Below are 14,062 nucleotides of genomic sequence, written 5' to 3'. Positions count from 1 at the left end.
TTGCCATGGGACACGGAACACTCAAGGACTCAATAAACAGACTTCTCTCTTCTAGAATTGTTATGACTTACAGAGAACTGTCCCTCTTGCCAGGGAGACCCAAGGCCTCTCAGTCCTTGAGGCTTATTGGTGAGGCAGGGCATTCCCCAGAGTCTCATCTGGGACCTTGAACAAGTCATTCTCTCTGTCCTCACTCCAGGCTGGCATAGGACTCAGTGGCTTTGTATGTCTGATTGCAAGCATATAAGGTATGAGGCCACAAGGGGGCAGCAACGGGCCGAGAATGGTCCATTGCAGGCAGGCTGAGAAACGAACACCGGCTTTCCACCTCTACCAAGCTCTACCTGCTGCCCACCCATTGTCAAGGGACTGCCCAGCAGATTCCATGCACAGCCAAACAATTCGGAAGATAAATTAGGTGACTTCCAAGAGCATGGGTCCAATCCCAAGCCTATCACTCCAGCCTGGCTGTGCATTCCTGAGTAGATGACTACTCACTCTGAGCTTCAGATTTCCTATGTGTAAAATGGACATAGTGATACCTACCACCGCAGTCCCTCTCTTTGCAGGACTGATGAGGAGATCAAGTTCTTAGGTGGAGAGAGGAGTGCATTGCTAACTATAGTGTGTGGTGGGCTGGGGAGGCTATTCTGCATCTCCAAAGCAGTCATGGACACCAGTGAGCCACATTGGTCATTTTGGCCCACTACATCTGTCTTCTTCTTTTTTTTTTAATTTCTGGTTTCCCCAGTTGATTCTGTCAACTGGCAGAGAGCACGGTCTGCCCCCTTATTGTCAGCTCCTCAGGGACAGAGGTAGGGACTTGACATAACCTGTGTGTGGCTGGGTCCCTTCTGCTAACTAAGGAATCTATGTGTATGGTCTGGTAAGTGTACTGTTCTGTAGACCCCAGTCCTTGGAGGAAAGAGGCCAGAGAGACTGTTAACACAGCCTCCTGCTTTTTTTCTGCGTGCAGAGAAAGTGCTTTTGTCATCTGTGAAAATGGGCACGTTGGCTGGGCATCTGTCTTCAAGTTGTTCTAAGGACATACAGAGGGAAGACACGGACCCACTAGGCAGGACTCTGGTTACTACTAGGACTTGGAGAGGATACAGCGGGGACAGCCAGCGCAGGTACCTTGGGGTGTCTGACCTGTTCTAGACTCTCTGTGTATTCCACAAAGCTGAATATACTGAACCACATTTGAATTGTGAGCATTACTGTCTCAGGCTACAGATGAGTGGCAGGAGGCATTATTTAAGATGCTATAACAAAGGCTAAGAATGTAGCTAAGTCGGTAAAGTTACCTAGTGTGCATAAAGCCTTAGGTTCACTTCCCAGCACTGTAAAAAAAAATGGGCATGGTGGTGCACAGCTGTAATTCTAGTCCAGAGACTCGTGTGTGTGTGTGTGTGTGTGTGTGTGTGTGTGTGTGTGTGTGTGTGTGAAATTTAAGGTTATTCTCAGCTACATAGTGAGTTCAAGGCTAGCCTGGGCTACATGAAAAAGCTGGTTTTATTTTATTTTTGAAGGGCTACAACAAGAGCTACTCTCCCATATTTACTCATTTAAATATGACATTGACACTTTGCTCATTGAGAGGTGGGTCTGTCTTCTTCCCCTTCAATTGGGATTAAACTCTGACTCTGGCAGCAAGTGACAGTATGTGACTTTGGAGGCTTCATCATAAAAGGTGACACAGCTCTCTAGGAATCCTGCTGCCATGCTGTGAGGAAGCCCAGGCCATTCCAACAAGTCATAGGTAGGCAGGTGTCATGGCCATCGGGATCCTAGCTGGCAGGCACCAGTCACCAGATGAGGAAGAGTCCAAGAGAGACCCACCCAGCTGGTCCTCTGAATGCTTAGAACTGAGAGAATGAATATTTTGAGGCAACAAGTTTAGAGTGTCCTTGCTTCACAAGCATAGCAGAAGGGCATACAGGGACTTTGTGACATGTGACTGGTCCCAGGATTTTGCTGACATGTGTGGGTCCAGGCCTTGAGCCTATACCCTCCTATCTCCTAACCCTGAACTATATCCTCTGGATTCTGGGATGGCTCTGCCCCCAGGGAAAGCCCCGTTTCCTCTTCAGCAGGAACCATCAGGATGAACTCAGCTGGAGGTGACCAGGGAAGTCTGCAAGCATAGCCACCCAGACACACGTGTGTGGTTTATTCCTCACGGCACCTTTACGCGGAGAGGGATGTGAGGCCGTGGCTGGAGCAGGTAGCTAGGAACCTTTGTTAGAGGTGTTGAAGCCCCTTCTCAGGGGACAGGGGTTTCTGTCACAAGCATTTTGCTCAGGCTTGCAGGGACCAGCCTTTGGGTTCACGGTGTCTGTACCACCTACGAGGCCAGTTTCTGCCAGGCTGACCAGAGTTCTAGGTGGGAGACTTGGGGCCAGTGAGCCCCAAGTTCTGAGCAGGAGGCATATCTCCTCAGGGCTGACAAAGCCTCCTTCTGTTCCTGCTCTGGGTGAGGTGATAAGGAGACCGGAAGTAGCAACTAAAGCATCTGGGTCTCTTTACCCTACAGTCAGGGGTCACTGAGCGCCTGCAGTTGGCCCCACACTGAGGTATTCACAGAGCCCTGCCGTTCCCGAGGCCCGAGGATACAAGCTCCTGTGACAGGGTGGCTTCTGGAAGCCTACTGAGCTTGGGTAGAGCAAGGCCCTCTTGGGTTCCTTTCCATCACCTTCTTCCCGAGTGCTGGATTCTAGGGATCTTCGCCTGCCCTGTTGAACACAGGGTCCCAGTGCAGCTAGCTGCCCGTGGCCGGGTCCAGAGGCAAGAAGGTACAGCAGTCATCCAAGGGGGTCTTGTTGGACAGTGAGAAGTCGGAGCAGTGGGGCTTCAGGGAACAGTTGTGTGTCTCTGCTAATCAGGTGATTGCAGGCCCAACCCGGAGTCTGTCCAGCCTCACCTGAGCCAGGCGTTTGCACCTTCGTCAGCTTCTCTAGGAAAGGCAGGCCCTGCCGGGGCCCCTTTAAGCACGAGTTTCCCCAGAGCAGCCTGTCTGTCTGCTTTCCTGCGGGCTTCCTGGGCAGGTTGTCCGGAGGCTGGTTGGCACACTCTCAAATGTTACAAGGCCACCGTTGGCACATCCCATAAAGAAGATCAATATATTACTGTTTTGTTTTTTACACAAGTTAAAAACATCCAGACGGATCTGTACAGGTTGGGAGCCATGTCTGAGGATCACTGGAAAAGGAGGGAGAGATGCAAGGTGATGAAGAGGCCTGGAGAGGTCCTTGTCACCCTCACCAGCAACCTCTACCCTGACAATTTCTTCAGGAACAAGTGTAGCCCACTTTCAGTGGGGCAGCTGGGATAAGTCCCAGGAGGATCCCCAATGGTTTTGAATTGGTAGGGCCGGATGTCAACCAAAACCCAGATGACCAGCAAGGCAGATGACACATGTCAGCTAGGACCAAGCTCCAAGCCTTGGCCATGTGACCACAAAGTCCCAAACATCGTTGGAAAACCTGACTGTTCAGTCACTGTGAGACAGTGGTACTGAGACTCAAACCTCTGTATGATGGTATCTGGTCCCCATGGGTCATCTCTCTTCCTCTAACTCTCCCATCCCAACTCCTTCAGGCCCACCCTTGAGACACTTTCCTGAAAGGTACCTTATGCCAGCAGCCAGGCACGGGCAGCCCGTCAGGGCCCTGGAAAAAAAAAGGAGGTTTAGGTGACGCAGCAGGAGGCTGATGGCCTGTCAATACCTCCCCACCCTTCCTGGGACTTTAGGGAGATGGAGCCAGGGAGTTGCTACTTGAAGTCACTGGACTCCACCGAAGCAGGGTTTGCCCATCTGAGGACATAATGTCCCCTCATTGCACTTGTCCTATCCCTCTCATGGGGCTTTGTGGGCAGCAATGGGACTCTCTGATGTAATGGGCATTGTGCTAGACATTTGCCAGCCAGAGGAGGGTGTGATCTTCTGAAAAGGGTGGCATGGCTTCCCGCCTGTTGGAGTGCCATCCTGGGGCCCTGAAAGCTTCCAGCCTTTGGGCAGGAATGCCTCCAAGAGAGTGACAGTGTAGGAGGTGACATCTCTCCAGCCCTTCCCGGCCACTGTGATTGGATCTGGGAGGCAGACAAGTGTCATCAGGATGAACCCCGGGCATCGGAGATGGGGTTGTCTGGAAACGTCAACAATGTCCACCCAGCCATCAGACATGAGCATGGATGGGCTTCCTCAGGGAGCCTGGAGGGCTGGAGAGCTGGAGGTGAACAAAATGTCAAGTCCCCGGGGGACCCTGAAGCAGAAACATTCCACTCTGTTCCAAAGCACAGGTATAGGGAAAACACATGGGACACACTCCCTGAGCCCCTTCCAAGGACATGCTGGGGTTCAGTTGGGGGACCAGAAGGTGAGGAGAGGAGAAGGGGGGTAGAATGCACCAGAAGGCAGAAAGGAGGAAGAGAGGGCGCAGAGCCAGCAGACCAAGGCATCCCGGAAGGCACAGCATCGCACACACAGCACACTGCAGCCAGACTGCGTACCACAGGGCAGGGCCCGATGCCCTTCACAAGGCCCCGGGAGCCCGGTGCCCCTCGCTTGCCTCCACATCGAGGATGTTCCTGTGTTAAAGACAAAGGCTTGCTCACGTGGAAGAAGTCTGTCCAGACTCTGGGGAAACAGGGTTGGGTTCTCCCCGTCTCCGCTGTCTGGGGAAACAGGGCTGGGTTCTCCCCGTCTCCGCTGTCTTTTTGTGTATGTCTGTGTGGGTGTATGCATGCACTTGTGTGCACATGAGTGTGGAGGTCAGGTGCTCAGGCACCTTTTGTTTGAGACAAGGTATCCTGGAACTCTGCCAAGTAGGCTGGGCTAGCTGGCCAGTGGGCGCCAGAGATTTGCCTGTCTCCACCTCGCCAGCACATACCACCATGTCTGACTTTCCATGTGGGTTCTGGGGAACTGAACTCAGGTTTTCACACTTGCAAGTGGTTCACTATTTGAGCCATGTCCTCAGCCTCTGGCTGTCTGTTTTTTGAGTCAGAGTCTCACGATGTAGCAGAGGCCTCCAACTTTCCATCCTCCTGCCTCAAGCTCCTGAGTGCTGGGATGAAAGTCTTTATTTTCTCTCACTAATATCTCAGACCCACCAGGGGGAGAGGAAGGTAACGAGGGTTGGAGGAACTCACTGGAGGCCAGAGGACCGAGTAGACATCCCTGACCCTGGGTCAGTTTGCATACTCCCCAAAGCTGACAAGGGTGCCTGGGAGTGAACATCTGGACGTCTCAGTGTGGAGACCCAGGTATTTCATTTTCCTGTCCGTTTTGAGTACCACTTATAGGCCCTGATATGTAAACTCTCCAGCTTTCTACGAAACAGGAACTGAACTGTGGGAGTTTCACTACCAGGTCTGGTGGGTTATCAAGAGCTATTGCCATGAGGAAATGAGACAGATATGTGGGGAGGAGGGAAGGAAGGGCCTGTGTGTTTACAGAGGGGACTAGGGAAGAGGCTAGACCAAGCCGCAGGGGAAAAAAAGATACCGGAAGGAAAGATGCCGCAGGAGAATAAGAGGCCTAGGAAAGGTAGGGTGGTGTGACTTTTCTAGTGACTGAAGAAATCTCAGGCCAGCCTGGTCTCAAGTCCATAGGAAGTCAGAGATCCCAGTGAGGTCTTAGGCAGCCATGGTCAGGGTAGGGAAGGGGGGCTGGTCACTCACTGACTTTGTGACACACACACCAAGTCTGTGTGTCTGCTGGGCTTCCCTCCCCAACTCCTAGCCCCATCCCAGGGCATCCCCAAATTCCTGATGACTCTGGAAAAAGCCAGTTTTGTTCCTGTCCTGGCTCCTCTCAACCTCTACCCAAGGTTAGCCTGAGATGGGTCTCCAGTCAGCTCTGCCTTGAGGCTGAATAAATAGAAGTAACCCAGGGTGGCAAATACTTCCTGGCATCTTTCAGCCACACTGGTGGGAGGATCAGATCCACAGCACGAGGAGCTATGATGCTGGCAATGGCACTATGGCTGTTTGGAGCTCCATCCTGCTGAGACACCTACCACAGGGCAGGGCTGGTCAAGGCCTGGTGGGCCCGGTTCTCCCTTCTGGCCTTTCACTCCTTTCCGGCCAGGAACCCCTCGCTCCCCCTGCATAAGAAGGAGATGGTAGGGTAGCCGTGATTCCCAGGCTTGGGACCCCTCCACCTCCCAGTGACATGCCTCAGGACCCAGCAGCCAACCAGGCCCAGCTTTCGGTCCAGTCTCCCCCTCCCTTCCTGCTTGCCCCATCTCCCTTCTCCCTTGCCCTCACCTTCTCTCCACGTTCACTCCGGTCACCCTTTTCTCCCCTGGGTCCAGGGAAACCCTGACAGATGAAAAGTGAAGCCTGAAATGAGGGCCGAGCCTGCTTCTCTGTGACATGACACCCCCACTCCTCTGTCATCTATCACCCTCCCTCGTCCACACGTAACTGTGGCACCAACTGCCAGGCTCTGACTGTTAGCCTGTGTGCATGCTGGGTACTAGGTGGGCACAGGAAAAGAGTACGTTTAGGGACCCAGCTCTGTTCCTGGCTGGAAATCCTCCCAGAGGTTTATCCAGGACTGGTGGAGAGGAGCTTTTTCCTCCTGTCACAGACACAGCTGATACTGGCTCTGGTTTGGCTGGGACGGAGGAAACCTACGAAAGTCATGTAGCCATCTTCAGCAGCCTGAGAGAAGGTTACCTGTGCTCTCTGCCCTTGGCTCAGTTTCTTCTATGTTCATCTCTTAGTCTAAGGTCCATCTACTCAATCTCGTGACTAAGCATCCAGTGGAGCCCAGGCTGCGGGCTGGATGCTGGGACAGAAATGGACTTGGTGTGTTTCCTCCCTTATGTCTTCTGGGGCAGGCTATGGGGGGCAGATGAGGATCTTGCTCAGGCACAGACGTATAAGACAGATGTGGCAGGGCCACAGGGGATAGGCTGTTCTGATAAGGGATGGGGACTACAGGAAGTTGCTGAGGAAGTCACCATCCAGCTGGGTGGAACAGGGCTGGGGCTTGCTAGACAGAGAAAGCTCTTGGATACCACACTGACTCCAAGAAAGCTCTTGGATACCACACTGACTCCAGGCCTCCCGGGAGGCAGCTGAGGCCACCCCACAGCTGCACAGAGTCTCTTTAGCTTCACCCCATTAGCCTCCCTGGGTCCAGAGCCTGAATGGGGTTCAGCATGGTTACTGTCCAGCTATGTCTCATCAAGGGAAGGTGACCCTCCCAGTCAGGAGCCTGGCTGGTCCCTCTCTTCTGGCCCATGTTTGCTTACCATGGCAACAACACTCTCTCTTTACAGTCTAGGGCATAGCCCAGAGGCCTGGCAGCTCTACATCAGTCCCATTTCCCTCCCCAGCTACACGACCTTCTTGCTGATCACTCCAGCTCCAGGTGACAGGGGATCAAGCCAGGCCAGAGAGCAAGCTGCATTCCTATAACCCAAGGATGGCTAGGGTTGATTAGAGAGCCAAAGAGATTTGCTCTGCACCAGTAGAAGGAGGCAAATCTTCCTACTGATTTGGGTCCAGGAGGATACTTGTTTGGAGGGACTGGCTGAAGCAGCGTTCTGGTGATTCCCACAGTGGGAAGGCAAAGACCAGAGAGGGAGAGGGCTGGGGGGTGTTGACATGCCTGTGCCCTGTGTTAAATCCCTAGACTTTTCTGGTGTGGGTCATTTGAAGCAGTTTGAACTATTTTTTTTTGTTTATGCTGTGTTACCAAAGGCGGCCTGATGCAATCAACGTCAATGCTTCCCTTTGTCTCTTCACAATACAGCCTTAACAAGGTCTCATTACTGGTCATCAATACACTGCAACAGCCTCATTACTTCTCGTCTCACCTCCCTTTTACAGTCATCCGCCCACCCATCTACCCATCCATCCATCCATCCATCCACCCACCCACCTACCCATCTATCCATCCATCCATCCATCCAATCATCCCTCAGCTATCATTCCTGTCCATTAATCCATTTTCACCCATCCACTCACCATCCATCCATTAATCCATTCTCCACCATCTTTTCATCATTCTTCCTTCAGCCACTACCCATCCATCTAACCCCTTCATCCATCATCCACTGTCCATCTAACTGACTGTCTGTGTCTATCCATCCTCTACCGTCTGTCAACCCATTAGCCCATCCATCCATCCTCTACTCATCCACCAAGTCTGTCAATTTTCCACTGACCCTTTGCTGTCAACCTATCATTCATAGGTTGTACTCCAGGTATGTCCATAGTGACATCTCCAGAGTACTCCAGGGGATGTCACTGGACTTTGCGCTGAGGGCATAGGGAAGCCAGTCAGCAGCAGCCCTGGGGATGGGCCACAACTTGAGCTAACCAGATTGCTATGTGCATGGGCAAATTGAGAGCAGAAGATGTCCACAAGAGGGCCCAGTCACTCACAGTGAATCATAAGGAACTTACATCGAGTCCTGGCTCTCCAGGTCTGCCCTGAGGAGAGATACAGAGGGCGTGTGAAGGGGGTGGAGATGAGATATTATGTACTCAGATGTTGGGGAGTTCAGCCCAGTGGCTGGTAACAGACAAGAGGCAGGGCAGGGTGGTGTCACAGAGCCATAGTAATTGGTCCTGTGAGGTCCAGGGACTCAGCAGGGTGCAGAGGATGAGCCCCCCCCCCCCAACTGAGTGACATGATGGGTCCCAGTGGGCAGGGGTCTCAAGGTAAGGCAGTTACCTTCTCTCCTTTGGTTCCTGGCAGCCCAATAAGGCCCGGTGGGCCGACTGGTCCCTGGGTGGAAGAGGAGAGGGTCAGCAGGCATGGTGGGCATAGGACGCAACACCTCTAGGGAAAACAAAGCTCGTGACACTCACAGGCAGGCCGTGAGGGCCTCTCTCGCCCGATGCACCCTTGTCTCCCTTGGCTCCATCCAGGCCCTGGAAGTGAAAAGGAAAACCAGTCAGGAGAGGGGACGGGGCAGGCAGGACAAGGAAGTGTGGGTCTGTGTGGAGACTAAGGTGTGCGTGACAGGTGGAAGAGAGAGAGACGCCAGGCAATGTCAGGCCTGGCCCCGGCTTGCTCCGTGATAGAGTGAGTCACATGTGTGTACATTTTCCCTTCTTCCACACACAGGGCCCCCGTGACGGTCACCATTATACCACAGAAGCAGTTTGGCTGACCAGACTTGAACCAGGACCCTCAGCGGATATCTCTTCAAACAATGGTGTGTTGAAGCTTGGGACAAAATAGGATCAGAAACAATGCTTGGTCGCCACACCAGATCAGGGTTCTGTGACTCAGAGTCCTCCACAGGGCCTCTGAGCTGGGGAGGGAGAGATTAGATCCTGTATGACAAGAGGTGAGACCAGCTAGTCTTTCACCCTGTGTTTGCCTCCCTTGGGGCTGGCGCATGGCACAATACACTTGAGGTTTTCATTTAACAGACGAGAACATGACATGATGAAATGCACACCAAAGCCAAGACTTCAAGTCCAGGCGGTGGACAGTCAAGATGCAGATGTGTATGGGCAAGAGCTGGGGAGGGGACAAAGACGGGGGAACACAGGGAGGTGGCAATGGGCAGTGGGTGGCAATGGGCAAGGAGGCTGATGTAGTGGGAGATGGGCTGGAAGAGGGATACAGTTGGGGTGCCTAGGCAGAGGGAGAAGGAAAGGGCAGAGCCCCAAACGTGGGACGGAGCTGCTCTGGGGCCACTGTTAGGGCACTGGCAATGTACCAGCTGAGCAGGGGCCTCACTCTGTCCATTAATAAAACTTTCTGAATGAACAGGGTGCGTCTTCACTCACCTTGGGACCCTGGATCCCCTGAAGGCCCTGGAGGAAGAAAGCAGATCAGTAGGGCTATGCGACTGAGTGGAAACTTTTAAGGCAAGACCCTCTTGAATCAGGCTAGTCACTGGCTCCTGAGGCCTGCCCGGGGCTCTGGTGTGTCCCACTGATGTGCCCTGCTCCCTGCAGAGACAAGCCTTTCCTCCCCTGGGCCACCCCCACCCCAGACCCCAGGTTCACTAACCACTCGGTATCCCAGCTGCTTTAGGTTAAAATGTCCTTACCATGGGGCCAGGGGGGCCAGGAGGACCTGGGGGTCCTGGCTCCACTATGATCTGGGCCTAGGAAGGGTTAGAAATGGATTAGTTACCCTATGCCTGTTACCTCTCATCTATTCACCCTCTGGAGCTCCCCACGTTCTCGCAAGCACTCCTGGGTGCCACACGCTGAACCCTTGGGCAAGGCTCCTTCCTGCCCCCAGGAGGGTGCAACTCAGTGAAGGCCCCTCAGTCTTTGGGGTCTCACCTGGAAGTGGGGTGGAGGACAGTCTGAGGTTCCATCACTCCCCCTTTCCCACTGTCCTGCCTTGCGTCAGGTAAAGTGGCTTCTCTGTAACCAAGGCTCAGGGACCCCACAAGGTTTGGGCTTAGTGTGGGGGACCCCCCCCCCCCAGTCTCAGTTACCCCTTACCAGGCTCTCTTGTAGGTGGTCAGATGCTGACTCTCCTTTCTCTCCCTTGGGACCATCAGCACCCTAGGGCAGAGTGGCCTGTGAGCTCTCGTTCATCCTGAGGTCACCTGCCTCCCACGGGGCTCCGTTGCCACCCTCCCCTCCACAGCAGTGATGAGTTGGCCTCTTTGGTTTTTTATCAGTTTTCCCCAAATCACATGTCCTGCATAGGGAGCAGAGTAGTATGTCTACTTTTTTTTTTTTTTTTTCTTTTTTTTTTTTCCAGACAGGGTTTCTCTGTGTAGTTTTGGTGCCTCTCCTGGATCTCACTCTGTAGACCAGGCTGGCCTTGAACTCACAGAGATCCGCCTGGCTCTGCCTCCCGAGTGCTGGGATTAAAGGCGTGCGCCATCACTGCCTGGCGAGTAGTATGTCAATGGCACAGACCAACTGTGTCTCGTGGTGCAGAGGCTGAGGGTTCAAATCCCGGTGCCGCCTCTAGTTGAGCCATCTTCAGAAATACACAGGGAGGCTGAGAGGCAACGTAGCTTTTCTTTTTCTTCTCCCCCCCCCCCCCCCCGTTTTTTTCTTTTTGGTTTTTCAAGACAGGGTTTCTCTGTGTAGCTTTGGAGCCTATCCTGGAACTCACTCTGAGATCTGCCTGTCTGTGCCTCCTGAGTGCTGGGATTAAAGGCGTGTGCCACCACATGCGCCAGGCACAAATGTAGCTTTTCTAATGAGGCCCCAGGAGCAATAGAAATGCTAATGAATCAGGGGAGTTTCAGCTGCTAGCCTTGGTCCTCTCCAGTTCATGCTGTCACGGGACTGGAAGCTTGTTACTCATGTTAGCGGTGAGGAAACCCAGACCGTGGGAGATTCCACTGCTGTGCTGGGTTCCAGGGCTGAGAGGTGGGCCAGCTTGGGTCACTTAGCTACCCAGCTAAGTGGATTCTGCCAGGCTGGGCCTCCCTACCTCACCTGCAGGGCTCCTGTGGGGGTGGGGAAGTCCTTCTGCAGCTGAGGTTGTATAGGCTGCAGGGCATTCATGTGAGGACGCCCCCACACTGCCAACATCAGCAAGTCCCCAGGGTGGGGCCCAGCCAGCCACCTACCGGAAGGCCTGACAGGCCCATCTCTCCTGTTTCCCCTTTGGGCCCAGCTGGCCCAGGCTCTCCTGGGTCTCCTTTTGGTCCTTTGGGACCCTAAAAGTCACCAGAAAAAGGAATCAGTGGGGAATGATGGGCACTCTCCTTTCTCCTGACCCTTGTGGACCCTTCAGCTTAGCAGGCTTGACCATATACCACACCTGGTTTTTTAATTTGTTCATCCATCCATCCATCCATCCATCCATCCATCCATTCATTTCTATCCCTTCCCGTCTCTATCCTCTTTTTTTTTTTTTTTTTTTTTTTGGCTATGAAGCCAAGGATGACCTTGAGGTCCTGATCCACCTACTTCCAGTTTCTAAGTGTTGGGATTACACACCTAACTCTACACTCCACTTTTTGCCTGTGAGTCTCCACCTCTAGCCCAGGTAGCTGGGAACATTGGTTGAACACAATAGGGGAGCTATGTGGGCACCCCACCCCTGCATTCCTGTATGCTTGGGGCAGCTTATGAGGTAGGGGTGGATAGGAAGTATGTGAGATTGGTGTGTTTCCTCTGGGACACTCATGAGGCCAACAATTATTTTTAATTAAAATTTTCATTTATTCCTGTTTTATGTGTATGGCTGTTTTACACGTGTATATGTCTGTGTACCACATGAGTGCAGTGCCCACAGAGGCCAGAAGAGAGTTGGATCCCCTGGGACTGGAGTTACAGATGGTTATGAACCTCCAAGTGGGTGTTGGGAACCAAACCCAGGTCCTCTGCAAGAGCAGCAAGAGCTCTTAACCCCTGAGCCATCTCTCCAGCCCCACCCTACCCCCACTTTTTTTGTTTGTTTGGTTTGGTTTTTGGGTTTTGATTTTCTGAGACACGGTTTCTCTGTGTAGGCTTGGCTGTCCTGGAACTCCTTCTGTAGACCAGGCTGGCCTCAAACTCACAGAGATCTGCCTGCCTCTGCTTCCTGAGTACTGAGATTAAAGGTGTGTGCCACCACTGCTCAGATACCAGCCCCTTACTTTATTTATTTATTTATTTGTTTATGTATGTATGTATGTATGTATGTATGTATATATGTATGTATGTATGTATGTATGTATGTATGTATGTATGTATTTTGTGGTGCTGGGGCTTGAACTCATGGCCTCATGCATGCTAGGTAAGTACTCTACTGCTGAGTTCCAGCCCTCAGGAGGCCAACTCTGTGCTCATGTGTCTTTGAGTGACAGCGTTCCTTTACTCAACCAATTATGACAGGTCCAAGATGTTCCTCCTACTAGGGATTCAACAATAAAGATACATCCATCCACACCTGGGGAGATGCTCACCGATGTCTACATAGTAACACACACACACACACACACACACACACATACACACACACACACACACACACTACCCAGTACGACTTTGACATAGAAATGAAAGGCTCAGAGACCTTCTCTCCATCGATTCCTGGGGCGCCAGGCAATCCAAGTTCACCCTGGAAAGGAACAATTGTCAAAAGGAATTATGCTTTCCTCAACAGCCAGTGGGTTAGTGGCCCAAGGTGGGAGCTACTGTCTCCCTGGTTAGCGCACAGCCCCCGGGGTTGGGTCCCTTCAGATAGACTTCCAGGAGGGTGCCCACTGTCACCCTTTGTGTATTCAGCCTGAAGGGCAGCTGGAGTTGGTAGCTGTCACTGCCAGCTGGGGTACTTAAGATTAGGACTGCAGGGTTCAGTGGCTTGTTCTAGGTCACAGAGTCCAGGGATGCTAGTGTCAGAACCAGACCCTGCCCAACCTGGGCTCTTGGTTCTGAGAAAAGGAGTGATGAACAGGTATATGCCACAGAATGGCTGTGTGCATCTGTGGGCCACTGTTTGTCCCAAGGGCTCCATTCTTCAGTTCAGGCTCTGTTCTCAAAAGCTAAGGTCTAAAGAAGGGGTGCAAGTTGTTCAGGAATGGGCAGGACCCCTTTCTCTGAGCCCCATAAGTCAGGCTAGTATGCCAGGAGGAAATTGGGGTACACATATCAGGAGAGGAGAGGGGAAGTGGGACCTAGAGATGAATGCTTGGGGGTCCCATAAATGCAGCTACACTAACCTTGGCTCCAGGGATCCCTGGTGGCCCCGGAGCTCCCTGTGGCCCAGGAGGACCCTGTATGCAAAAGATCAAGCCAGTTACGGTTAGACAAGACCCTCCACCACCTACCAAGCCTTCTCACCTCAGGTCCCCAGCAGCTTACTTCCCACCCAGTCAAATCAGCTCTTACAGCATGCAGCTTGGTTTGGCCTTCAAGTCTACAGAGGGGCCAGTGAGAGGGTACTGGCCATTGGAGGAGATACTGGTGTCCACGGCGGGAGGGGCCTCTGCCCTCAGAGAAGTTCTCCTCAAGCATGACTTCCTTTATAACACTCCCCTGCTTAAGATTTGGCAGTGGCTCACCTTTGACCCTCAAAATAAGCTGAAGTCTTTTTCTAGCCTTCAAGACAGGCCAAATATGCAGCCAGAACAACGGCCTGGTTCTGCCACTTCTGCTGGGCCTGTGAACTCAC

General features: G+C 52.7%; 1 protein-coding gene across 1 annotated transcript in view; it reads right to left on the bottom strand.

Annotated features, from left to right (window-relative positions):
* Window positions 1–1,497: 1,497 nt before the first annotated feature.
* Col23a1 (collagen type XXIII alpha 1 chain) overlaps window positions 1,498–14,062 on the bottom strand; it is a 304,345-nt gene continuing 291,780 nt past the window's right edge. Inside the window, exons 16-28 of the mRNA XM_059270491.1 lie at window positions 13,611–13,664; window positions 12,965–13,009; window positions 11,532–11,621; window positions 10,441–10,503; window positions 10,035–10,091; window positions 9,769–9,795; window positions 8,836–8,898; window positions 8,699–8,752; window positions 8,428–8,454; window positions 6,274–6,327; window positions 6,024–6,110; window positions 3,633–3,671; window positions 1,498–3,201 (exon numbers count right to left, since the gene is read on the bottom strand). Coding sequence (XP_059126474.1) covers window positions 3,199–3,201; window positions 3,633–3,671; window positions 6,024–6,110; window positions 6,274–6,327; window positions 8,428–8,454; window positions 8,699–8,752; window positions 8,836–8,898; window positions 9,769–9,795; window positions 10,035–10,091; window positions 10,441–10,503; window positions 11,532–11,621; window positions 12,965–13,009; window positions 13,611–13,664 — 663 coding nt within the window. The 3' untranslated portion in view covers window positions 1,498–3,198. The remainder of the gene's footprint in view (window positions 3,202–3,632; window positions 3,672–6,023; window positions 6,111–6,273; window positions 6,328–8,427; window positions 8,455–8,698; window positions 8,753–8,835; window positions 8,899–9,768; window positions 9,796–10,034; window positions 10,092–10,440; window positions 10,504–11,531; window positions 11,622–12,964; window positions 13,010–13,610; window positions 13,665–14,062) is intronic.

The sequence above is a fragment of the Peromyscus eremicus genome, chromosome 8a, assembly GCF_949786415.1.
Source record: "Peromyscus eremicus chromosome 8a, PerEre_H2_v1, whole genome shotgun sequence".
Classification (NCBI taxonomy): Eukaryota; Metazoa; Chordata; class Mammalia; order Rodentia; family Cricetidae; genus Peromyscus; species Peromyscus eremicus.
The sequence above is the reverse complement of the archived record's forward strand: the minus strand, read 5'-3'. Positions and strand labels throughout refer to the sequence as shown.